At 40.1% G+C, this 16558-nt stretch overlaps 1 protein-coding gene across 10 annotated transcripts in view; it reads left to right on the top strand.

Moving 5' to 3' along the window:
• CCDC178 (coiled-coil domain containing 178) overlaps positions 1–16558 on the top strand; it is a 372333-nt gene that overhangs the window by 149072 nt on the left and 206703 nt on the right. For all 10 annotated transcript variants that reach the window (XM_056521798.1, XM_056521799.1, XM_056521800.1 and 7 more), the window contains exon 14: positions 9434–9547. In XM_056521798.1, the coding sequence (XP_056377773.1) occupies positions 9434–9547 (114 nt within the window). The remainder of the gene's footprint in view (positions 1–9433; positions 9548–16558) is intronic.

Genomic DNA, 16558 nt, shown 5'->3' with positions numbered 1-16558 from the left:
AGTAAGGTCACAAACTCCGTGATACATAACCAGAGTGCCTACAGCTGTTGCAAAACTATAACTCTCAGCATGTACAGTCTGTCAGCGCATGCTGGGAGTTGTAGTTTTGCAACAGCTGGATGTCCCCCCCAATGTGAATGTACAGGGTACACTCACATGGGCGGAGGCTTACAGTAAGTATCGGGCTGCAAGTTTGAGCTGCAGCAAATTTTCTGCAACAGCTCAAACTGCCAGCGAGAAACTACTGTGAACCCCCGCCCGTGCGACTGTACCCTAAAAACACTACACTACACTAACACAAAAAATAAAATAAAAAGTAAAAAACACTACATATACACATACCCCTATACAGCCCCCCTCCCCAATAAAAATGAAAAACGTCTGGTACGCCACGGTTTCCAAAACGGAGCCTCCAGCTGTTGCAAAACAACAACTCCCAGTATTGTCGGACAGCCGTTGACTGTCCAGGCATGCTGGGAGTTTTGCAACAGCTGGAGGCACCCTGTTAGGGGTATTCTACGCCAGTGATTCCCAATGTCCACCCCTATGCAATCCCTAATTTAGGCCTCAAATGCGCATGGCGCTCTCACTTTGGAGCCCTGTCGTATTTCAAGGCAACAGTTAAGGGTCACATATGGGGTATCGCCGTATTCGGGAGAAATTGGGCTTCAAATTTTGGGGGGTATTTTCTGCTTTTACCCTTTTTAAAAATGTAAAGTTTTTGGGAAAAGAAGCATTTTAGGTAAACATTTTTTTTTTTTTTTTTACATATGCAATAGTCGTGAAACGCCTGTGGGGTATTAAGGTTCACTTAACCCCTTGTTACATTCCCCGAGGGCTCTAGTTTCCAAAATGGTATGCCATGTGGTTTTTTTTTTGCGGTCCTGGCACCATAGGGGCTTCCTAAATGCGGCATGCCCCCAGAGCAAAATTTGCTTTCAAAAAGCCAAATGTGACTCCTTCTCTTCTGAGACCTGTAGTGCACCAACAGAGCACTTTTCACCCCCATATGGGGTGTTTTCTGAATCGTTAGAAATTGGGCTTCAAATTTTGGGGGGTATTTTCTACTTTAACCCTTTGTATAAATGTAAATTTTTTGGGAAACCAAGCATTTTAGGTAAATTTTTTTATTTTTTTTTACATATGCAAAAGTCGTGAAACACCTGTAGGGTATTAAGGTTCACTTTACCCCTTGTTACGTTCCCCAAGGGGTCTAGTTTCCAAAATGGTATGCCATGTGTTTTTTTTTTTGCTGTCCTGGCACCATAGGGGCTTCCTAAATGCGACATGCCCCCAGAGCAAAATTTCCTTCAAAAAAGCCAAATGTGACTCCTTCTCTTCTGAGACCTGTAGTGCGCCAGCAGAGCACTTTTCACCCCCATATGTGGTGTTTTCTAAATCGGGAGAAATTGGGCTTCAAATTTTGGGGGGTATTTTCTGCTATTACCCTTTTTAAAAATGTAAAACTTTAGGGAAACCAAGCATTTTAGGTAAAAAAAAATTTTTTTTTTTTTTTACATATGCAAAAGTCGTGAATCACCTGTGGGGTATTAAGGTTCACATTACCCCTTGTTACGTTCCCCGAGGGGTCTAGTTTCCAAAATGGTATGCCATGTGTTTTTTTTTTGCTGTTCTGGCACCATAGGGGCTTCCTAAAGGTGACATGCCCCCCAAAAACCATTTGACGCTCCTTCCCTTCTGAGCCCTCTACTGCGCCCGCCGAACACTTTACATAGACATATGAGGTATGTGCTTACTCGAAAGAAATTGGGTTTCAAATACAAGTAAAAATTTTCTCCTTTTTACCCCTTGCAAAAATTCAAAAATTGGGTCTACAAGAACATGCGAGTGTAAAAAATGAAGATTGTGAATTTTCTCCTTCACTTTGCTGCTATTCCTGTGAAACCCGTAAAGGGTTAAAACACTTACTGAATGTCATTTTGAATACTTTGAGGGGTGCAGTTTTTATAATGGGGTCATTTATGGGGTATTTCTAATATGAAGACCCTTCAAATCCACTTCAAACCTGAACTGGTCCCTGAAAAAAAGCGAGTTTCAAAATTTTGTGAAAAATTGGAAAATTGCTGCGGAACTTTGAAGCCCTCTGGTGTCTTCCAAAAGTAAAAACTCATCAATTTTATGATGCAAATATAAAGTAGACATATTGTATATGTGAATAAAAAAAAATGTTTTGGAATATCCATTTTCCTTACAAGCAGAGAGCTTCAAAGTTAGAAAAATGCTACATTTTTCATCAAATTTTGGGATTTTTCACCAAGAAAGGATGCAAGTTACCAAAAAATGTTACCACTACGTTAAAGTAGAATATGTCACGAAAAAAAATCTCGGAATCAGAATGATAACTAAAAGCATTCCAGAGTTATTAATGTTTAAAGTGACAGTGGTCAGATTTGCAAAAAATGGCCGAGTCCTTAAGGTGAAAAAGGGCTCAGTCCTTAAGGGGTTAAAATTTATAAATCTGTTTAACTTTTTGGCACCAGTTGATTTAAAAAAAAAATGTTTTCCACTGGAGTACCCCTTTAAAGTTACTATAGCGGAGAGTCAGGCACGTTATTAAAGCTGAAGTATGGTGATTCAGGTTACGATAGATATGGTGTATTAATGCCACTATAGTGTATATTCTGTGCGGTCATCTTATTCAGGTGGGTGCCGATAGTGGTGATTTGGTATACTTGTCGTAACACGGTTATTCTGAGTACGTTATTTGATTATTCCTGTCATCACTACTGGTCAATTACAGTTTTAATCTGTCTCGTTTTTCAGGTTGACGACAATATCAGTACTTATGTATGTTTGCATGGGGAAAGCATTACTCCAGTTTTTGTTCCTGACACTACTTCAGAGTAATAACTCGTGACTCACAGGTGGTGTATTATCAGCTTGCCTGCCACGTCTACAGGGGGAGCACTGTGTATTTATTGTTACTGACTCGGCTTCAGAGCAGTAACTCATGACACATAGGTGGTATATTACTTGCTTGCCTGCCACGTTTGCAGGGGGATGCACTGCATATTTATTGTTACTGACACGGCTTCAGAGCAATAATCCCAAGACACATAGGTAGTGTATTACTGGCTTCACTGCCACGTCTGCAGGGGGATGCACTGTGAACTTATTGTTGCTGATACATCCTCAGAGCAATAACTCACGACACAAATATGGTGTGTCACTGGCATACCTGCCACATCTACAGGGGGTTGCAAGACGTAGGTATTGTTTAGACACGTCTTTAAAAAAATAACATTACGAGACACAGGTAGTTTTCGTTACTAACACATATTCGGAGCGATAACCATACGACACACAGGCAGTAGTATACCCAGTATGCCTGCAACGTTTGTAGGGGGATGCCCTGGATAGTTATTGTTACTGACACATATTCAGAGTGATAACTTCAGGACACATAGGCAGTAGTATACCCATTATACCCATTATGCCTGCCATGTTTGCAGTGGGATGCACTGCACAGTAATTGCAGCTGACATGTCTTCAGAGCTATGACATCACAGACATGGACAGTGGTAGGAATTGAGTCTGCTATGCATACACTTGGCATTCATATGGACTCGGTGCTTATGCAAAGTCCTGTCAACCGTACAGGCACAGTGATTGAGTTAAGTAAGACCTGTCACTCGTATCAGGAACGATATGTAAGCATCTGTCACCTCGCAGCTTTGGTGGGGAAATTGGGAAAAAATTGAACTTGTTCTGGTGCGCAACATTGCTTAGTGTACAGAAGGGGATGTCTGATGTACTTTAGTAATTTATATGACATGGGATATTTTGTACTATAATTTTGTGATATTTGTTTGAGTTTTTGGCCTTTTCATAGGCATGCCAGTGCACGAGGTGATGGCTCTGTAAGGTAATAACAGTCATGGACGTAAATGTTGGCACCCCTGACATTTTTCTAGAAAATTAAGTATTTCTCACAGAAAAGGATTGCAGTATCACATGTTTTGCTATACACATGTTTATTCCCTTTGTGTGTATTGGAACTAAACCAAAAAAGGGAGGAAAAAAAGCAAATTAGACATAATTTCACACCAAACTCCAAAAATGGGCTGGACAAAATTATTGGCACCCTTTCAAAATTGTAGAAAAATAAGATCGTTTCAAGCATGTGATGCTCCTTTAAACTCACCTGGGGCAAGTAACAGGTGTTGGCAATATAAAAATCACACCTGAAAGCAGATAAAAAGAAGAGAAGTCTTTGCATTGTGTGTCTGTGTGTGCCACACTAAGCATGCACAACAGAAAGAGAAGAGAACTGTCTGAGGACTTGAGAACCAAAATTGTGGAAAATATCAACAATCTCAAGCTTACAAGACTATCTCCAGAGATCTAGATTTGCCTTTGTCCACAGTGTGCAACATTATCAAGAAGTTTGCAACCCATGGCACTGTAGCTGATCTCCCTGGGAGTGGACGGAAGAAAAAAATGAATGAAAGCTATCTACGCAGGATAGTCCGGATGTTGAATAAGCAGCCTTAAACAAGTTCCAAAGATATTCAAGCTGTCCTGTAGGCTCAGGGAGCATCAGTGTCAGCGCAAACTATCCGTCGACATTTAAATGAAATGCTATGGCAGGAGACCCAGGAGTCTGCTGACACAGACATAAAAAAGATAGACACAGAGACTTAAAAAAGCAAGACTACCTTTTGCCCAAATGAACTTGAATAAGCCAAAAGCCTTCTGGGAAAACATCTTGTGGACAGATGAGACCAAGATAGAGCTTTTTGGTAAAGCACATCATTCTACTGTTTATTGAAAATGGAATGAGACCTACAAAGAAAAGAACACAGTACCTACAGTGAAATATGCTGGAGGTCCAATGATGTTTTGGGGTTGCTTTGCTGCCTCTAGCACTGGGTGCCTTGAGTGTGTGCAAGGCATCATGAAATCTGAGGGTTACCAACGAATTTTGGGTCACACTGTACAGCCCAGTGTCAGAAAGCTGGGTATGCATCCGAGATCTTGGGTCTTCAAGCAGGACAATGACCCCAAACATACATCAAAAAGCACCCAGAAATGGATGGCAACAAAGTGCTGGAGAGTTCTGTCGTGGCCAGCAATGAGTCCAGATCTAAATCCCATTGAACATCTGTGGAGAGATCTTAAAATTGCTGTTGGGAAAAGGTGCCCTTCCAATAAGAGAGACCTGGAGCAGTTTGCAAAGGAAGAGTGGTCCAACATTCCGGCTGAGAGGTGTAAGAAGCTTATTGATGGTTATAGGAAGCGACTGATTTCAGTAATTTTTTACCAAAGGGTGTGCAACCAAATATTAAGTTAGGGGGCCAATAATTTTGTCCAGCCCATTTTTGGAGATTGGTGTGACATTATGTCCAATTTGCTTTTTTTCCTCCCGTCGCTTGCTGATGTACTGCAGGAGGGACTCCGAAATGGCTGCTCTACAGGGTAAAATACGCGTCCTCTGTGGGGGTAAGTTCTGTGTAAAAGACGCTGTGAACAGCTGATTTCAACATTTGAGCCAAAATTACTAACAACTTGCACCAAATGATAAATTTGGTGCATGTCCACAAAAACCAAAGTGAAAAAAAAAGGGTAAAAAGAAACTGTCAACAGGCAAAATTGATAAATACCCCCCATTGTGTTTAGTCTTAGATACATTACTTACATTTGTAGCCACGACCACAAATGAATATTTTGATTTGTGCTGGACTAAAAGAATTCTGCACTCTATCTATCTACTCTATCTATCTATGTGCTGTTTATTTAGCATCAATGTATTCAGCTGCACAATTGATCGATTCATCCATTCGTCCATCTGTCTATCCATCTATGTAGTAGTCAAAAAAAAAAATTACATGACATTTTCTAATCGCGTTAAAACTGTGATGAATTGCTGAATGTCTTAGTGGCTGCTGATTGTTAGTACCCACCTAACATTCAGTGTTGTCATTTACCAGGACAAGAGCATTTTATCTCCTCACCATCCGTGGTGATCAAACGTGTATGAAATGTATCGTCTCATACGAGAAAAAATACTTCTCGCTAATAGCAATTTGTATTCAAATACCAGCAAGACTTATCTCATTAAATAGCTTCATGAAGATACAATTCATTAATTGACTTAGTAGAAGAGTTGCAGATCTGCCTAGAAGCTAGTAATCTCTGCATGGATGTGAGTTTGCATCTATATTTCTAAGTGTGATTTCTTTTATGCTTTGGTTTTTCCCACCAGTTCAGTGTATACAATTAGCACAATACAAGGTTATAATATATCTGCAGGCCAAAAGGTATAAACAGGATTGGCTGGGATTATATAAATATTGCTATATTGCTAGAGCGCACTTCATATTTTAAGATGATAATCCTACTGGTATTAAAGGGGTACTTCAGTAGAAATTATTATTTTTTTTTTAAATCAACTGGTGACAAAAAGTTAAACAGATTATTAAATGACTTCTATTTTAAATGACTTCTATTTTATTTTCTGTCTGACCACAGTGCTCTCTGCTGACACCTCTGTCCATGTAAGGAACTGTCCAGAGCAGGAGAGGTTTGCTATGGGGATTTGCTCCTGCTCTGGACAGTTCCTGACCCAGACAGAGGTGTCAGCAGAGAGCACTGTGGTCAGATGGAAAATAACTATACAACTTCCTGTGGAGCATACAGCAGCTAAGTACTGGAAGGATTAAGATTTTTATATTGAAGTCATTTTCAAATCTGTATAACTTTCTGGCACCAGTTTATTTGAAATTTGTTTTCCACCAGAGTACCCCTTTAAGTTTGAATTCAGAGCTTGCTCTGCAAATTATGTATTGCCACTGGCCACATTGCTGGACTGTAAATAGTTTACAGTTTTGGATACAATTATGGATACTTTGATTCGTGATGGGTCATTCTGCAAAAAGAGCAAATGCGGCAAGTGGGAGAAAGGTGCCCTCAACTATTAGCTTGTTAGATAAACAGAGATGGTAGAACTAAGTAGGCTCAAGATTAACGGAGATTCAAGATTAGTCAATGAAAAACAGAATTTTCTCTTATTATTTCTCTTACTGTTACTGGCTGAGTACCCGGCGTTGCCTGGTTTTTCCTTCCAATTGTTGTGGAGGAAAATCAACAGAGGAAGCTTTTGATTTCATATCCCATCCTCATATATTGTTGTCATAACCCAACCCCATATACCGACCTCATATCCTGACCTCCTATCACGTCCTCCTATCCTGTCCTCCTATCCCGACCTCCTATCTCTACCTCCTATCCCGACCTCCTATCCCGACCTCCTTTCCCAACCTCCTTTCCCGTCCTCCTATCCCGACCCGTAATATGTGTATCAGGTATTGAAATATCTCTAGCTGTATGGAAGTTATGTGGGAAAATACATTTCCCATTGATTTGCATGATTTGCATTAATTTAAACAAAAACCCCAACCCTCACACATGGGGGTAGTTAAGGGTTAAATGAACTACCCTATACTTTAAGTGGACATATAAGTAACATGTGACCAAGTATTATCGAAATATCTCAAGCTGTTTGGAAGTTATGCAGTAACATATATTTCCCATAGACGTGTATGGGACTTTAAACAAAAACCCCGACCCTGGCAAATGGGGGCGAGTAAGGGTTAAATTACCTATCCTATGTATGTTGTTGACATATAAGTATGTTGGAATGCTGGAACATACACATATACGCACACACATACACACATTGGGGTTTATTTTCTAACGTGATCCCGACTCTTTTTTTCTCGGGTTTTGCACCCAAATTGTGTTGCACGTTCCATGCGACACAATTTGCGACCAAAAAAAACAAAACCCTCCAGTTTACAAGAAAAACCCAAAAAGGGGGCATGGTAATGGGAGAAAATGGGCGTGGCCCCAACAGTTTTGAAAAATCCCTACATATTTACTAAGGTTTCCACAGAAAATGTGGTGGATTTGAGCTGGGGAAAACCCGACAGATCAGAACAGTTGTAAAAAAAGAAGCAAAACTTAGGGAAAAGTGCAAAATGTAGGGGAACCATAGTAAATACCTTGGGAAAATACCTGTTGGACATCAAAACCCACAAAGAAACCTACACTCCACTCTTAGTAAATAAACCCCATTGAGTTTTATATATATATATATATATATATAGATAGATAGATAGATAGATAGATAGATTTTTGTTTAATGGTGTACTTCTTAGTTCTATTTTATGTTTCTACTATGGGTGTATTTACACGTACAGTATCCTGCACATTTATGATGCACAGGATTTGAAGTTCTGTTCAGTCAATTAGTTTGCATTCAAATCTGCAGCTTCAAATATGTGCCGGATACTGCTACTGATACACTCTAAATCACAAAGTCCACATGGTGTACAGGCTGAAAGGTATCCCCTGGGTCATCACAGCCGAGCGTTATCTGGGGAACTATGTAAATGAATGTTATTATTGAGCTTCATAAATTATCCGTGTTAACACAAAAACTCTTAATGGATGGAATTTAGTTTTATTTTGTCGCCTGCGGTGGTTTTGGAAGTGTCATTGAGTAATGCTACAAGCCCATCCCTCAGTAAAATATAGAAGTTAAAAGTGACAAAGATCACATCATTAGTCTTGTAGAGTAAAGGGGTGGGGAGCAAGGAATAGATCTTTGTCTCCTACCATGAATCTTATTTATTCTTTCATTTGTTTTTTTAAATTAGTGAATTTTCTTCTTTTAAAGCTTGCAGTTTGTATTGAGGGAGGTAACAGATAAGAGGACAAAACACTAATAATAGTTTCCTATAAATGATACTATTAGGAAAGGTAAGTTCTTTTAGCACCTGTTTTATCCACTTAACCATGGAAATAAATCACGTAGACAAAAGCAGCTGACTAACTGTGACATCAAAATCCATTCTGAATAATCCACCTTATTTAAAGGGACTGACCACTTTTGGACAACTGTTTTTCAAAGTGTATTCCAACTCATCACTCAACAAATCATTATGTACAGAGCTGTTATACTGTTATGTGCACTAGGCCTAAATCTCATCTAAAGGTGGGTTCACACTACGATTTTACTGTACGGAAACCGGATCCAGCTGGGAGGGGAGTGAAAACCAGGCGATCCCGTGATATGCCGTAGTTTTAGGTCCGGTCACAAAACCGGATACGGGGCAGAAATTAGTTGACCAGAGTTACAGTTTGACTCCGGTTGGCTCATTGAAATGAATTAGATACGTCCGGGTCCAGCTGGGATACAGAAGTGCCCGGTTTTCGCTCACCCCAGCTGGGTCCAGTTCCCGTACAGTAAAATCGTAGTGTGAACCACGCTAATAAATCTGTTATATAAGACTCCATTACTATTGTTATGAACTTAAGTGCATTACAAGCCTATGCATATTATGCATCATATATACACTTGTTGTACCTGTCTTTATACAGTATATACATAAATATCTTTTTTCTATAGGAATTAAAAAACATAAAGCAGCAGAAGACTCAGTGTGATGAAGAGTTTACCCTTACAAGCCAGCAACTGACACACCAAAGAAATGACCTGCTGCATCAACTAAAGGATACAGAGGTGAGCCAGGGAGTGTTGAATTGAGATTAAGCCAACATTTCTGGGGTGAAACAGAAGTAAGACAATATTAAAGGTCTATTATCCAGCATGCATGTAAGGATTATGATCAGTTGATGGGTCTATTTGTTGTCTAAGCCCTTATATACTTTCTCCATTGGGAGACATATTCATGAAGTGTGGCTGTGATATATATATATATATATATATATATATATGAGTAATGTTGAATAGCCTATATTATCTCACATAAATGTAGCTAACTATAGGAGAGAAAACTAAAGGAAATGAAACTGCTCCAAAGGATTTACCTATGTAGCATTTGGAAATTTACAGTCCACTTCTTCAATAGGCACAGTGCCCATATCTGAATGCATGTGTTCCACCAATATAGAGAAATATAGAGATACTGGGGGTCACGTATGGTCAGGAAGATTTTGCTGGTGCACGTGTTTATGTATGTCACCTCTGGTCAGTATGTTTGATGCATGATTTGATAATACATACGGCTAATGTTAGGGTCGACATTAGGTTGCCCATTGGTACACAGAGCGCCTGAAAAATAGACTTACAGAGCATGATAAATAGTTGCTCAAATTTGCACATACAGTAATACATCTGGTGTGCACTTTAAAGAGTACCTATCACCAAACTAAACTTTTTATATATTGTTCCTTATGTAATTATAAGACACTTTGCTATTTACTTGCTGTTAAATACTCTTTATATGTTTTCAATGTGATCCAAAAAGAACGGCCATTAGGTGGCTCTGTTCTGTTCCCTGCACAAATCAAACAGTTAGTTTGGTCTCTTCCCGACCTGGCAGGAGACCAAGCTCAGGAAGTGCATGCGGGTATGCATGGCGAGGCACAACTCACGCAGGCTTCAGTGATGTTGCACCTGCTGGGGAACACCCACTTTCTGCTGCCGGGAGCTCACACAATGTGAGCAAGGGAAAAAGTACAAAACAGAGCTTTTTAAAGCTTGACATTTTTTTTTTAAGGGCAGGAGTAGTTAGGGAATATAATCTGAGTGAGTTTAGAAAATATGGTTTGATGATAGGTACTCTTTAAAGTCAGCATGACGTGGCTAGCTGGACATGGTCCAAACTGTTCACCAGTGAAACCACACCCAATACATGCCTAATGGTGTGCTCAGCACAGAAAGGCATGTATGACGCACACATGTAAGAGAGTCAAAATCACAAATGAAAAACTTACGATATTTCAACATATGATAATTAAAAAAATAAATGCTGCCTATGAGAGCAGAGGGTCTCATAATATACTGCCATAAAGTCATTGAAATATTGTGTAATCCATTAAGAGGTTGTCCCATCTTGTGAATTAGCCATGTATTACATTAATGTGAATGTTGGCCATGATATACTACATATCCCCTGAAGTGGCCACTGAATTAAATCAAACCTGTTATCAGTTTCATGCTGCCTGAACCACAGGACTCATAAAACAGGGACAGGCTTCTTTACTACATTAATGTATGATTCCTATGAAACACTGCAGCGTTTCAGAGAAAGTCATAGCTGTAACGCCATCCAAGTCATAGGCATGGTTCCTGGCGGCTTCTCCCCATCCCACTGGACTGGATCGATAGATTTCTCCCTGTTTGCGTATAGGGAGAGATCTATCAATTCAAGTAAACGGGTGGGGAGAAATGTCAGGGGACCACTCCAATGACTCCCATTTAACTGTCATTTTTTTTTAGAAACACTGCAGCATTTCAGGGTGAATGATTATTTTTTAAAAATCAACTGGTGCCAGAAAATGAAAGATATTTGTAAATTACTTCCATTAAAAAATTCTTAATCCTTCCAGTACTTATCAGATGCCGTATACTAGAAAGGAAATTGAGTTGTTCTTTTCTTTCTGACCACAGTGCTCTCTGCTGACACGTCTGTCCGTGCTAGCAACTGTGCAGAGCAGGAGAGGTTTGCTATGGGGATTTGCTTGTACTCTGAACAGTTCCTGACACAGACAGGTGTCCGCAGAGAGCACTGCGGTCAAACAGAAAATCATAACTTCCTCTGTAGTATACAGCAGCTGATATGTACTGGAAGGATTAAGATTTTTTACAAATCTGTTTAACTTTCTGGAGCCAGTTGATATGAAAAAAAAAAAAGGTTTTCCCCCAGAGCACCCCTTAAAGGACCTGCCTGACTTTTATGGAATTCAATAAAACATTTGGATTTTATCTTTAAATAAAATAATAAAACCTTAACTCGCCTTCCGCAACTCCCCTGGTGCCGCTTGAATTACTCTTCTGTCCTCTGGCCATGGTCTTCTTTCTGCTTTTGCTGCCTGTCACGTCACACTGCACTCAGCTAATAGCAGGCCTCAGCAATGTCCCGCCTCCGTCGTTGATAGGCTGATAAAGGCCAGGCTCAATGCATCACACTGCTGTTCAGCTTATCACCGGCAGGGGCAGGACATCGCAGTGGCCGGTGATTAGCTGAGCACATTGTGACATGTTGGGCAGCAAAAGCAGGAAAGAGACTGGGGCTGGAGGATGGGAGAGCGATTCCAGCGGTGGAAGGTTAGTTAAGGGTTATCATTTTAGTTGCGGCAGCCCTGGCATAATGGCAAAATAAAGAAATTTACTGAAGTTCTCCTTTAATTAGAAGAGCACCACTGCCGCTTTACTTATCTCTTTTCTGCATGAACTGTTGTCAGTATTGACTACTGCTCTTAACCTCGTAGGGCTGGCTGGGTTTTCTGCTTCTGAAGTGTTGTTGCTGTTTTATGCTGCCTGTGGTTCAGGCAGCACAGAACTAATAACGTGTCCCCTGAGTTGTTTACTTTATATGATATATCATCCTATTCATGTTTTTCAAATTCTTTAAATGGTTCTCTTATTAATCAATAGTCATATTGATTCCCCTATTATATTGTATGACAGGCAAAATGAAAACCATTTCACGAATTAGCAAAATGAAGGGAAAATTGCATTACCTCTAAGGCTCTAACTATGAAATTTGCCAGAGTAGTCTGTAGAGATTCAGCACTCTCATTCATTAATAATGTATAGAAAGGCACTATATCATTACAAGAAATATCCTGCAGACAGTTTCCTAGATATGGAGCATGGGATTTTGAATAATAGGGTGCATGCAATTCTACTACGAGAAGGATCTGAAAACTGCAGTAGAAGTTTTGCAATAGGTTGAGCGCTACAGTCTGGAGATCACTGTGTGGAAGGGCAGGCTAAAATGATGTGTTTTAGTACGTGTATGGTGTGGCAAAAACAACTAACAGTTTGTGAGACCAGGGTGACGTTGACCTTCGCACTCCAATGGCAGCAGCTTCCTGGGCCAAGCGAGGGGGTAATAACGACCACAAATGCAGTTACGGAAACTACTAATTTTTACACAGGAATTTGCAAAAATATACCGCAACAGTTCACCAGTAGTGCAAAGTTCGCTGGACTTTGCTGCAGGGATCACAGTGGCTTCAGGGTACTATGTGACTTGTAGTCCTTGCTGACTAACTGGCTTCTTACTTGCCCAATTATGTTCAGGCTGTTCTGGATTTGGGCTGTTTAACTTATAGGAGACTTTGGAGCTGACAGACACTGACTCTACTCTCCACATAGGTATAGGTACTTAGGGCTTACCACCAGGTGAAAGGGTACATTTATGGACCAGTGTTGCCCGAGGATTTCTAAATTATCTCCTGTAATCCTCTTCTTTGCTAATGGGGTTTGTAGGCTCTCTGCTCTTCTCCTCACTGCAGACTTGCTTCTGACTAGATTTTCTTAGGCCTGTCCTCTTATGGTGAGGTACATGTCCACAACAGAGGTATGACTAACTCATCCCAGTCTGACAGACTGGGGGGGGGGGGCAGCAGCCCTGGTTGGCTAAAGCATGATCCTCTTAGCACCCACCTACACAGACAGGTTAACCCCTTAGTGCATATCAAAGCATATAGGTGCATTGACAATACATTGCAAGGTAATAAATAACACATTTAAAACTGAGTGGGCCCAGAGCAGACACACTAGGTGACATCCACTTGACAGGTCAGATAGACCGGTGTGTTCCGCGCCAGGACACCACAACTACACTGTTCCAACATTGGATACCTTATATTCCTTCTACTAATTGATCTAATACAGGCATAACTCTTCTTTCACTGTACACATCAGTACAGTGCCAGGGTTGTGGAAGTTGCGGTATTTCCCCCAAAAAACTGCTTATGCGTTTTTGGGTGGGTGCTCCATTTTCAACATACTCTATAATATTGGTGAAGGTGCCCTCATCTGATAATCTACATGTCTCAGTGCCAAACTCAGAGCTTCCTGGGAGTTGTAGTTGATTTTCCGCCATTGTGCTGAGGAATGCCCATCCCTGATTAAAAGTGCAAAGGTCAAACTCTAACATATTATATTTGACTCTCACGAGTAACCTGCCATTTCTAGTCAGTTGCCTTGGATGTATATAGTAGTTTTCCTTCTCTTGCTTGACGTAGTCTATTAGGTCCATAGCCTTAAGAGAGGGTAAAATAAAAAGCAAAATTGATATTGGGGTCACTGGAGAGACTGCTGTTCTGTTCACTTGCCAAACTTGTGAGGATTGCTTCAGGGCTTTAGGAAAACGACAGAGAAAATCAATAAAGAAAGAAAAAGATTTCACATATAATTGAAATTGCTTGCTTATTACACTTTTGCTCAGCAGATGGCACCTTCTTGTAAATGATGGGTAATCTCAGTCAGTCTATTAGTTACAAGATTGTATCAGCTGCAAGACAGAATTATTTGTAACGTCTTCAGACTACGCTATTAATGTGTCAGTAAAATACAAGAAACCGTTTTCATATAGAAGCCATTCGGCTTAATTCTAAAAAGCAGTATTTTGAGATCCTGATCATTACAGCCTGTCATAAGCATGTTTTAGGTGGAACGTCACAGTAAATGTCAACTCCTAGCACTGGAAATAGAAATCAAGCAAAAAATAGAATTTTCTAAAGTTATATGATGCCACATATTAACTTTACATAGCAATCCATAACCCTCGTACAGTGCCACATTAGATGGTTATCTGCTATATAAATAAAGTAATTTAATCATCTAAAATGTTTTATTCTTCTTACGTTTGCTTAGATTTTACAGTTTCCTGTTACATTAATAAAAGAGAGAACACTTGGGGGTGAGGGGAAGGTAGACAAAATAGACAAGGTAACGTGTAAGGAGGACTGTGGTTGGCCAGTGTGAACAGTCCAGTTTTTCTCAGTATTAACACCAACCTGACCTTGTATCAGAGTTAATTTCCTCCAGTTATATGTTGTCAATTTAATCCCATTTTCAGTGGGATATGAGCTTGTGTATTTTGGCCAAACAATACCTCATGTTTATAATTTTTGTAGGATGCACATTTTGTGGTGCGCAAGGTGCCAAACAGCATGTCTGGTCAAATAGTATATATGTGAACAGGCTGTTTTCAAGAATGGAGCACTATACAAGGTTGGCACCTTGTAGAAGCCTTATCTATGTGCAGTTAGAATACTAAGGCAGCAGCCAAAAATTAATGAAACTGAAATCAAAGGGAGTATACACCAGTCAGCCATAATGTAACACTGACAGTTGTCACCCTCTAGCATTCTGTCTGCCTCATCATTCACTGCCGTCAGGACTCTGCTGCTGCTCTGCCGACTCCCTGCCTGGAAATACTTATTTTAAATCTGTTCTGCCTGCACTTCTGGGCCTGAACAATAGTGTGATCCAATCGTGCATCTGACCTGTGCCTGCTCTCCTGGTTCTGCCTCTTTCTTACCCTTGTGTACTGCATCGACCATCCCTTTCATGATCTGAACTTCTGACCCCTAACATGTGCTGCCTGCCACTATTTATCTGGCCATCTTTTATCCATATTAGGACCACTCTTTAGAAGTGCCTTTTACCCTCTAGCAGCAGAAGTCCAGCTTCCACATCCTAGAATGAATGAAAATCTAGAGGGTACTTAGATTCAGATCCAAAGCCAAACCGGTTAGGTAACATCGGGTCCGCATCTGTTGGGAAGTTACTCATAACTTTAAAACCACTGCCAAGTGAATAAAATAACATTGATCATCTCATGGCAGTAAAACCTTTCAGTGGGGGAGACATATTGGGCTGCAGGTGTACAATAAGTTCTTGAAGTTCAAGTTGGAAGCAGGAAAAAATGGGCAAGTGTACAGCTCTGACAAGGGCCAAATTGTAATGTCTACATGATTTAGTCAGACCATCTCCAAAACAACATATAACCACTGTATGTTGGGTGTTCCCAGTAAGCAGTGGTTACTACCTGCCAGAAGTGGTCCAAAAAAGGACAACGGTTGAACCAACAACATGGTCATGGACACTTAAAGTTCATTGCTGTGCATTAAATGTAGGCTAGTCGATAAGTTCCCTCAGAAGTTACTGTAGCACAATTGGATGAATAAGTTAATTCCTTCCGACATCTGTAAAAAAGGTTTCTAAACATGCAGTGCATCACAGCTTGCTGTGTATAGAAAAAATAAGGATCTAACTCCCATTATAAATAACATCTTCAAGCTTTAATTTTTTTCTTCAACATTAACCCCAATGGACATAAATGTACATCTTGGTGCCCTGGTATTTCAGAATGTACATTTACATCCTGAGGGGCATATGGACTATAAAGCAAGCACAGGGCAACATGTATGTGGGGGTCCAATCGGTTTGAATGCCCGGAGGTCAACTCACCTGCTCCATGCAGGCCCCAGGTCCAATCGGCTGATAGATCCTGCTGAGGATCACCGATCAGCAGATCACTGATAACTCTGAGTAAGGCTATGCAATAGCATAGCATTAAAGTACATGTAAAAGTCTCCTATGGGGACTTTAAAACTGTAAATAAAATAATAATATATTTTTTTTTTATACAAATAAGTATAAGTAAAAATTTAAATCACCTCTTTCCTGATAAAAAATAAAAATAAAAAAAGGCATTGTGCCCTGTGCATAAATGTTTGAACTATTAAAACATAATGTTTATGATCC

This window comes from Hyla sarda, chromosome 5, assembly GCF_029499605.1.
Source record: "Hyla sarda isolate aHylSar1 chromosome 5, aHylSar1.hap1, whole genome shotgun sequence".
NCBI lineage: Eukaryota > Metazoa > Chordata > Amphibia > Anura > Hylidae > Hyla > Hyla sarda.
This window is presented reverse-complemented; position numbering and strand designations above follow the sequence as displayed.